The sequence below is a fragment of the Anser brachyrhynchus genome, assembly GCF_964034855.1.
Source record: "Anser brachyrhynchus genome assembly, chromosome: 4".
NCBI lineage: Eukaryota > Metazoa > Chordata > Aves > Anseriformes > Anatidae > Anser > Anser brachyrhynchus.
This window is the reverse complement of record NC_137698.1, coordinates 77,782,462-77,793,224: the sequence shown is the minus strand read 5'-3', so window position 1 is coordinate 77,793,224 and position 10,763 is coordinate 77,782,462. Positions and strand designations below refer to the sequence as shown.

General features: G+C 48.6%; 1 protein-coding gene across 6 annotated transcripts in view; it reads right to left on the bottom strand.

The window, feature by feature from the left end:
• The window catches only part of EXOC6B (exocyst complex component 6B), a 292,399-nt gene that overhangs the window by 102,000 nt on the left and 179,636 nt on the right, over positions 1 to 10,763 (bottom strand). For 5 of the 6 annotated variants that reach the window (XM_080592091.1, XM_080592089.1, XM_080592092.1 and 2 more), the window contains exons 17-19: positions 7,192 to 7,326; positions 5,983 to 6,162; positions 784 to 813 (exon numbers count right to left, since the gene is read on the bottom strand). In XM_080592091.1, coding sequence (XP_080448217.1) covers positions 784 to 813; positions 5,983 to 6,162; positions 7,192 to 7,326 — 345 coding nt within the window. The remainder of the gene's footprint in view (positions 1 to 783; positions 814 to 5,982; positions 6,163 to 7,191; positions 7,327 to 10,763) is intronic. The other variant, XM_080592090.1, reaches the window with a different exon arrangement.

Below are 10,763 nucleotides of genomic sequence, written 5' to 3'. Positions count from 1 at the left end.
AGAGCACTTTGCCATCTACCCGCGGAAAAAATGCCTTAGCTTTCCTCCCGCACACGAACCAAGCAGAAATGACAACAATCAGAGGCATTCGTTGAACCAGAAGGCAGGTCCCGAAGGTCTGCTCCGCTGTCTTTTGTGCTAATTGCCCTAATCCAAATCGGCCGATAGCAACATCAAGAGCCCACGCTGCTCTCCGGAAAAATAATATTCGAACAATACCGCCGGAGGGGAGGCTTAGCAGTCCCAGCGCCGGGTTGGAGCACTTAGACCGGGAGGGAAATCCCCACGGGGCAACAGAGCCTGTCAGCTCGGAAGGGAGATATATGCTGAACAGAACCCAGGGCGCATGGGGGGATTTACAAAGGTCTTTTCTCTTTCAAGTAGGGGTTGCAAATCCCATCGTGCTTTCCCTAATAGCAGGCATTGCCCTTAATTCCTCGCACATTTAGGGATGCATGGGGGATAAAAGGAGGTAGTTAAAAGCAACGTGGTCTAAAAGCAACGATTTATCAATGCTACTGCAGTGGCACGCTTGTGTGCGACCTGTCTGCAAGGAAACCCGCTCTCCCGGCCTCCTATTTATTCTACTGATTTATCTCAGAAACTGAAAGAAAACCCATGCCTGCGTCGGCAGCAGAGGAAGGGACAAACTTCCACCCAAAGTTAATATTTTCCTTTCCTCCCTTTCGAGAGCCATGACCCCTTCTGGTTCAACTCACCCTCTAACGCTGGAGGTGCGAGCAGAGCAGCCGGCACGCGCCCGACACAGAGCCGTGTACTCACCGACATTGTAGAGTGGACATCTACATCCCCCTACAGAGGACAACACAGGGAGTTTAAGTCAAGTGCAGAAGAGAGCAAAGCAACAGCGAGCGAGGCAGAGAGGTACACATCCATCGGGCCACCTACAACCCCTCACCGCTCCGACCCAGGCACGAGCTACGGGAGGAACGAATCGCGAAGTGCCACAAGTGCCACTTTTGTTGCTGGCCCTGGTATTACGCGGGCTGCGCAACCTGGGGCAAGCCGCCAGCCCCGTGCCTCAGCTTTGCCACCTGTAAAATGGGCACGAGAGATGCCCACGGGCAGATGTCCAACCCCAGCAAGAGGCCCACAGACGTCTGCACAACTCGCTCAGCTCCTCCAAGGGCAAGGGGACGTTGTCTAAGCACAGGCTGGATTCGTGCAGATCTAAAGAACGTGTCTTTGGTGCTCGTACCATGTTTTCCTGACAGTTATTTTCCACTCAGTGAAATAAATGACCTTCCCTCCCCGTGTGGTCAAGGCTGTGGCTGGTACGGAGCTCGGGCTTGCGGTGCATTTTACCTCCGTGCACGTCTTGCCCTTTCACATATTACGCAGGATTTGGCTTTTAAAAGAAAAACATAGGTAACTGTTCTCTTTAAAAAGAAAATAAACACTTTTAAAGCTCTTTCCACCAATGCAAAATCTGCTGGGGCCAGCGTATTTATTTGCAACTGGGAAGAGATGCCAATATGGTGAATAAGGCAAAATGTTCCAGGCAGAGCGTCCGCAGCGTTTGCGCAGTTCCAGCTGAAATCTGTGCCTGCCATCTGGCAAAAATAAGCACAAAGGGGGGGGAAAAAAAAAAAAAACAAAATCCTCCGCAGAGAGTTCCCGCTGAACTGCTCGGGACGGCGGAGGTTGGAGTTTGTTCGATCGCTGAAAGATTGCTTCCCCTTCCCGGGTCACCATCACCTCTTGACCTGCCCTGATTACCTTCCAAAGGAGGTTATCAAGATACAAGACTAACAGAGGATTAAAGGAAACTTAAAATAAAAACAAAACACACCCCTTCCCCCCTGCCCTGCTCCCCTCCCCCAGGAAAACATCCTTGCTTTGTTAACCTGACAGTTCACTGTAGGTGTTGACACAACCCTCCATCTTTGAAAAGCTTAATGTCAACAAATCAGTGTGTTTGGAGTAGCCCTGTCAATGCGATTTACATTAACTTGTCTAACAAGAAATAAAAACAACAATCAGCCATCAGAGACAAAAGGCTTTTTCAGTCATTCTTTTCAAAAGTATGATGCCGAAAATGTTCATTTTTGAGGCCGCGGCCCTTTCCTCGCTGAAAACCAGCAAACCATTTTTTTTTTTAATGTTTAAAAAAAAAAAAAGGGAAAAAAAAAAGATATTTTCTTTTAAAGGAGGCCTGAGCATCCCATATTAATAAGCAGAGCAGCGGCGGCCGTAACCAACTCTCACTGGTTAACACAGGAAGAGGGCAGCCTCGAAGCCAAATGTTAATTCTGCTTTTATTTCCACCAGCATGTTATTTGCTTTGAGACATTTTGGGCACTTAGCGGAGCATTTTCGAATTGTGGCTATAAACCACCATGAAAAGCCCGTGCGGCAGCGGTATGCACCAAAGCCCCGTTAACTTCACCATGAACTTTTCACCCCCCGTCCCCGGGCTCGCCGTCCCGAAGCGAAGCTGCAGAAAGGGAAGAGGTTCTGGGGACTCCCGGGATAAGGCATTTTCTGCTGGCTTTAGGAACGGCAGCCGCCCCCCGGCACGGGCAAGCAGAAGGAGCTGCTACAAAGGCTTCTTCCCCACTTGCTCTAAGGGAAAAACCAGGAATTGCGATTCCTGCCTGGACACTCAAGGAAGAGGGGATGCTCTGTGCTGCTCCACGAGCCAGGACTAGCTTGAGTCAGGGGTACCCGTCCCTCCCCGCAATAAATACAGGAAGGATTCGGTCCTGTATCCCCCAAAGGGACACACGGCCGGAGCTTTTCGCTCGCTCAGCATCTCCCCTCCCCTCCTCTCCTCTCTCCGAATCTCTCCGAAACGCTGCCCGGGGACAGCCGGACCCTCCAAGGCCGTTTGCTGGGCCCCGCTGCGCGCTCCGAGCCTTGACCCCAGGGAGGTTTCCTGCCCACGAGCAGCCCCGGCCAACACAATGGGATTACTCACACGTCAAGTTAAGCAACAGCCTGCATTTTTGCAGGATCAGGGCTTTCGGCTCTGCTATATTACAGGACAGAGCTTTTTGTTGCTGTAATTTTAGCACGGGAACCGCCGACATGCCCGGGCCGAGTTTCTTTGATCAGCAGGTGAAGGTTTTTTTCGGGGTAATTACTGTCGTGACAAAGGGCCGCTGAGTCGCTCGCCTCCTGCCACTTAGTCATCTCCTCAGCCTGCCGCTCTCGTTCTCCCAAAAACCTGCCGCGAGGTCACACGCGAGCAGAGAGCCCTTCGCTTTGGTTAATGGCAGAAATTCGGGGCACAAAGGCATCCGGCAGCCAGCTCGGGAAGCTGGGGGCACTTCCAAAGCAGCAGCAGCCAAGAGAACAGAGGGGCAGGCGTTGTGCAGAGACCACTTCTAGGAACAAGAGGATGCTCCACTCCCCAAGGACAGACACTGCAGTCCCTTCCCTCTCCCTGTAAGCTACCCAAGTGTGGAAATCCTATATTTTATAGCGGGAACAGGCTGCAAACACCTCAAACAGGACAGCAGCTCCTTTAGGTTGTGGTGCGTTTGGGGCTGGGTGTAGAGCAGCAGTACAGAGAAGGCCCTACCTTGCCACTGGCAATCCCACACGGACTGACAATTCGTGCTTTTTGGAGATGCTTCCTTTCCCTCTCCAAGCCCTCTCACTCCTTCCTTCCACAGAGGAAGCACATCCCGTACACTCGGTGCTTTCACAAACATCGCCTTCATTTTTCTGTCCTTTCAGACAGACGGGGGCTTTCCCACGCCTCATCTCCTACAAATCACTTCAAAACGTACTCAGATTTTAAAGTGTTTCTAAATAAGTTGCCGGGAAAAGGCCCTTGAGCCTCATGAGAAGGGATCACCGAGGGAGCCGGGTACCTTGCCGCCAGCCTTTGGTTCTTCCTGACTCCCCCTCGCTCGCTGCTGCCTGCAGGGTACGCAGGGGCCTGCCAGCAAAGTGCAAGGGATTCGTCCCCGTAACGCTCCTCTCAAGGCAGGAGCTCCAAGATATCAGAAATCCCAGACCTCTCTCTCCTTTCAGCCATTTAACCCTGATCTATAGCTTCAGAAATTAGACCGCAGCCTCTGATTAAGCTGCCTGCCCCGTCTCGGGGCCGGTGGCAGGCTCAGTGCCGTGCGATGCTCCGAGGAGAGCATCTGAGCAGCACCAGCACGTTACCCGGCTCCTCCACCGCAGCCAGCAGCCTCCTCGCCCACTCGGTGCTTTCGTTGCAGCTGCGGAACAGAAAGGCTGCTTCGAGCCGCCTCGGCCGATTTGCTGCCCTCCCGGGCTCCGAAACAATTTTGATGAGTTCAGAATGGAAACGTTAATGTTTAAGGAAGATAAATCACTCCAGGCCCATCTCATAAATCACCGCGGGCTCCTCTCCCTATCCTCGTCCCTCCCGTTAGCCACGCTGCGGTGCGGGGAGCCGGCCCTCCCCAAACTGGGCTGCACAGGGGGGAGCGAGAACCACCAGCGGGGTTTTGTCCCTATATAAAAAAAAAATGGGTTTTGTCCCTATATAAATATCCCTATAAAAACACGCCCTTTTGTGTGTTTCTGTACACAGGAAACAAAACCCTCGTACCCCTGTAATTTTGTACCCTTGTAGCTCCTTTGCTTGAGGTACAAACGTGTTAAAAATATCAACAAAGGGTCCAAAGCAAAGCGGAGAGGAAGGCTGAGCTGTTCTTAGCTCCCGGTGCTCCGTCCCTACCAAGGGGACCTGCCCGGGGCTCACACACTCGCTGTTCTGGGAGCAGGTACAAGTTGCTGCCTGCGGCAGGGCTGTTTGACCACTTCCAGCAATTCCATTACTTGCTTGTGTACGTAACCCAAAAAGCGGCTACACTGGGAAAGCCGCTTTCATTTCTCTTTTGGTGGCTTCTCCAACCGCGGCAAACCAGAGCTCGTTTCCACCAGCTACCAAATCTTGCTGCCGTGACGGAGAAGGGCAAAGCCATAACTATGTGGAAGAGCCTGCAAGGTACTGCTGAAGTTTTGGGGCTGTGACACCTCCTGGAGTGCTCTGGAGTGCATAAGCATCCCTTCCAGTGGTGCGATCACCGAGACACAAACCGGCTGAATGAAGTTAAGAAGTGTCCTTGTGTATTATCAGCCTCCTCTTCCTGTTTATAGCCAAGCCAATAAAAAGGTGCCCACGCTGTGTGCCGGTACTCTATAATCCTGGGCACCCAGTAACAACAAATAAATGACAGTCCAGTGAAGAAGAAAGATGTGGAATTGCTTTTAGGACCAATACAGACTTCACAAGATTTGCTATTTCAACATACCTGCTGATTGAAGAGACTCGTAAGTATATATCCAGACAGCTCAGAACAAATCTTGTTTAAAAGCAAAAAAGCTGTCTGAGCAAAAATGAAACTCCCTGATGGTTACATTTTTCCTACTCAAGGGGACACCAGTCAGCCAAGTGCAAAAAAAACAACATAAAAGACATTTTTGATCGCAATAACAGCATAAACACAGGCATATTTTAGACAGCAGAGAAAAGAAAGAAACATATGCTGCCTTACGACGCAGAGCAATATTTGGATGTAAGGCATCCAGTGATTGGACAAACAGTTGGAAATGCATCTGCAGCTCAAGTAATACGCACCCTTCTGCTGGGACCTCTCAAAATAATTGTTGAATGTCTGTTAAGCTGAAAGTTAATGTGTCTAAAATATAGGTGGTAGTGAACTGTGTTCCCACCTCTACTGGTGGACTGGGATGTTTCTCTCCCTCGTTCACACATAAGCAGACTCACAAATAATCACAAATACTCGGGGAGACTCTCGCCGAAGCCTGACTTCTGCTAACACGTGAAATAGCTCACTTTAAAAATAGATTTGCTATTTCATAACACCTGACACTTTGTCAGACGGAGCCAGCGTAAGGCCCCATTTCCATCGCACTCCATAAGGCTTGAGCAACCATTGCTTTCAGCAGCACCCTCAGGTGTCCGTGTGCTCCTCGGTCAGAAAAAGAAAGCAAATTGGTGGGGTCGCTTACCGGGAGGTGCGTGAACACGGCAAACGTGCTGCGCAGAAAGCCAATGAGGTCTACCAGGTAGTCACTGGCCTTGCTGCCCGGCTCCATGGCCATCCAGTCGTAATCCGCCAGCTGCAAGAACTGGTCTATCTTCTGGTTCAGGTTGGTGTAAATCTCTTCCTCAGCAGCGTGGCGGGCGTCCTGCGAAACAAGGTGAAGTGGTATGGGATGGAGACTCCACACCACGCCTCTGCACAGATGCTCCGTGAGCAACAGGATGCAAGACTGGCCCGAAACTTAGACCTAAAGGCAGCACAGGACAGTGTCTGTAGGCAACTACAGGGTTGTAACAGCCTCGGGATAGCTCGTATTGGTGGGACTTGTGCTGCCAGATCTTCTGGAAGCCCAGAGCTTCCCTGCCAGAACAAGGATAGGAAAAGACATCTGCAGGACAAGTAGGAAGATGGTGCTGGATGGGATGAGGAAGGGACTTCCCTGGGGTCATGGGGCTTTCATCTCCTGCTGAGTTATCCCAAGGGCAAACCCCGCCTAATCAATTCCCTGCCATTGCTGGAGTCCTTGGCACTGTTCCCATCTCCTGCTCTCTAGACAGTGGGCACAATTCAGACACCCCACAACTGAGCCAGTTATAGTCTTAGGACTTCATGTAAAGTATCTGAGGAGGATCCTCTGGGGTTAGGATTTAAAGATTTAAAGACTGGGAAATTTCCAGCACTTTCTTCCAGACCTGAGTTTTAGCATTTCCACTCCTTTTAGCATTTAATAACACTAAAAGATGGGAAGAGGCAAAAATTTAATTTCTGAAAATCTATTCTCTCGGGTGAAAGGAGAGAGCTTGTGTTCATGGCCAGATGCATGCAACGCTGTATGGAGATCAAACAGCAAAACGAAGTTCACTTAAAAAAAAAAATCAGGCTTTTGTTTAAAAGCTGCTTAATCCCGCAGATAATGAGTGTTGCAGTCACAGCCTGTAAATTAGGGCTACAAAGGCTCCCGATCTAGACAGAAGCAAAGCATACAGCTGCTCGGAAGGACAAACCCAAAAAGCTCGTCTGATGGCATACAGTTCCCAGGATATGCCAAAATTACCTTTCAGCTCAGCTCAGCTCCCTCCGTACAGACATCCACACACCCGGGTTTGAAAACAGATCCTCTCAACCCAAATACCGACGGCAGCTCCCCAGAGGAGCCGTTTACCGGCGTTCTCACCTTGAAAGTCGTGGTCCCATAAAGTTTCGTAGTGTGGACAGTCTCTGGAAGTACGTTGGTGATATTGGTTATGAATTCCTCGAGGAACTTGCACGATTTTTCCAAATGGGTTGTGTTTATAATGATCTGTACAAGCTGCAAAGGTTAAAAAAGGAAAAAAAAAAAAAAGTATTTAAGAAAGGTGCTCCTGAAGCCAGGGAGGTGCCAGGCTGGTGGGTGCCAATTTCTAAGAACTTCTGGCATGAAAAGCTGACGCTGTGCAAACACACTAAGCTCTGCTCCACACTCAAAGGCTCTCCTCCTTTAACAACATCAAGAGACTTATATAAAAGATAATTTTTGGGGGGAAAAAAGCATTTCCCATGACAGCCACTAATATCACAAAAGGGTTTTTTTAATGACTTTTCTATATTCAGCTGTCAGTCAGCTCTCGTTTCAGCACGGCTCAAATGCAACAGGCTTACAAAGAAGTGCCATGTCAAATCACAGGCATCCCGTCTGCTCGTGAACCCTAACTAACCCGTACCGTGAGTGACACCTACCAACATCACGCTAAGGCTTTCAACAAAGAAACCACAAGGTTTTGCTTCTCCAAGGGTGGTGTGGTGAACAGCAGATCCTACCCTGGTATCTCCTTGGTTATCATACCCACCATTATCTGCAATTTTCTTAATGCTGTCTTCTCAGCTGCCTTCACATGGCGCTAGTTTGGGACATTAAAGGCAACTAGAGAGCAAAAGACTCTGCTGAAGTCAATCAACGTAAACGTTTATAATCCAGAGGAAAACAATCCCAGCTCCCACTCAAGCATCGCTGACTTGGAAGCCAAATGCATCGCTAATTCCTTAAGCAGGTACCTTTTCTTCTGTGCAGACTGCCGTGAATATTTTCAAGGTGTAACATAAGCTGTAGCAAAACCTTTCCAAAAAACATCTAGCTCAGATATCGTGCCAAAACACTTCTCTTGCAGACAGAGAAGGCATTACAATGCTCTGGATTGACATAATTTAATTGCCGGAGTACGGTGTGGTAGTCTGCAGTTACCTCTTCTAAAGAAATTATTTTGAAACACAAATCATTTGTTTCTGAATGAGATGGAAATAGGCAGTGCCCTGCCAGGCAGAGCATTGTTTCTTTTCTTTTTGCCTCTTTGATCCTTTCATGTTTAAGCACCGACTTGAGTGTTGCATACACATAAATACTGAAGTAATGCTGCAGAGATTACAGCACCCAGCTCGTGTTGGTGCCAGGTGACATAAGAAGGGGCAATGGCCACAGACTGGGAGGTTCAGCTTGGATATTAGGAACAAAAAGAGTTGTTAAGAATTGCAGCAGAGTGCCCAGAGAAGCTGTGGGACCTACGTCTTGGAAAAATCAAGTCAGGTAGAGAAAGCCATAGCTGACGTGACCCAGGTTTGGCAATAATACAGGAGAAGGTCAGACTAGAGACCTCCATAAGTCACTTGCAGCCAGTGCTTCTGTGATTTCAGCCAGCTTTTTGCTTTTAAGAAATCGAATTACGATCTTTTTGAAATCCTCCTGTTTTGTACTTGGTCCCTGGAAAGCATTACACACATAACTAGGAGGGCTTCTCATTTCTGAATTCCTCGGGTTAATTCTGTTCTTGATTTTTGCCTTCTAAAAAGTCCTCATTTATTTGCTTTTCCTTATGTCAGCCCTTACGTCACAATCGTGATGTATTTTCCTATAGTTTCAACTTAATTAAATATTAAATATTTCCAACTGTGTGAAATTCCTCCTAAACCTCTTCACTGGTCACCACCATTTATTGGTTCAGATCAGCCATCAAACTCGGAGGCTCTGCTTTGATCCTCTTCCACCGCTGGTTATGAGCTTTCCTGCTCCCTCCCTGGTTCCTTCATGTTCCCATTTTCTCTTGAACTTGGAGGGGTAACACCTCCTTGCTTGAGTATTCAAATGAAAACCAGAAAAAACAGTATCGTCTTTCCCTGCCCTTTTGTTAAGGGGTGTCAAGGTCGTTGAAAACGCAGAGAAAAGGAAAATCTGCTGCTCAGCTGAAAGCTTGCTGCACACTGAGACTGACGTCTCCTACAGCCGGAGTTCTGGTTTCTGCAATTAATTTTTTTCATCTCTTGAGAGCTGTCCCTGGTGGCTAATTCAGGCTACCAGGCGGAGGTCCCAGTGCAGATGCTGCATCTCATTTTATGTAATTAGGAATTCACAGGTTAGACAGTGGTCTTGGCATCTTCAGCAGCGTGTGCCACTATGCCCTGCTAGATCCTCCTTCCTTCCCATTCCAAGTGCACATTTATGAACAATTAATTAAAGAAGATAACTGACCGTGATGGTTGGTACACGGTCTTGCATTACCTTATCCACTGCTCGGAAGAAGTGTTTCTGGAGCACCCAGAAACAGATAGTGTTGCTTAAAATTAAATCTGGGAAGCGATAGTTGTGCAAGGGACTTAAATATCTTTTGAAGTCACTTCTGACACCATGACTATGCTTTCATACGATATGTGACTCTCCAAATTGCCCTCTAATTCCAGGGCTCCACGCAGCCACGTCTATGTCTCATCTTTTCTAAATAGGGAAGGATTTGAGAAGCTCAGAGGAAAATCATAGTGTGCTTCCAGTTGGACAAACAAGTCAATGGTTACACAAAGAATAGAGGCAGGAGGGAATAAAGATGCTCAAAGTATCTTTTCTTCAATTAAATTAGAAAAAAATATGGCAGAGACGACACAGGGAGAAGGTTAGTAGTACCTTGGCAAGCGGTAGGGCAGAAGAGGGTGAAACTCTCTTTACAAGTATGGGAAGAGATTCAGAGATGAACACCAGAACCACAGAATCATAGAATATCCCGAGTTGGAAGGGACCCATAAGGATCATCAAGTCCAACTCCTATTTTCTCACAAAAACCCTCCTTGCCTCCGACACAGGTGAAGAAACCGCTCTCAGCCCACAGAAAGGCGTCACCCCCACGTACCGTACACATCCACGCCGCCTAAACTGGGCAAAAGCAGCTAACAGGAGTCACTCAGCTCGCCCTCCCGACCCTCGATCACTCGGTGGCCACTGTTGGCACCAGCAGCAAAAGGATCATCTGGGGGATGGACAGTGCAAGGGACAGAACTGCATTCCTCTTCCTGCAGGGAGCCCCTGGACGAGCAGGACGGAGGAGGAATTTGCCCCCAAGGAGCAGAGAGATTCCAGAGATAAAGGTCTGAGGATGCATCCTGTGCAAATACGAACTGCCGTAATGCTCTAAACTCTCTGAAACTCCCCCACGTGGGGTATTTACAGTGTCCAGAGAACGTTATCCATTTCTACAGCACAGTTAATTAAAGAACTGCAGCTGTACTAATACCTGCTCATTTCGTAACGGCACACAGAGGTCCCACTAAGGTGTCCAACCTGGCTTGGGTGCCGCACACGTTCCCAAGCAGTCGTGACTTCCATGCCTTGAACTTTTCAGAAATCTGGCTTTGCGCACAGAAAAGTACCGATCTTGAAAAGAAAATGCCCATATAGAGTTCATGCTGTATAAATGTGCTGGAACTGCCTCGATCATCTTTAGGTGGAGACCA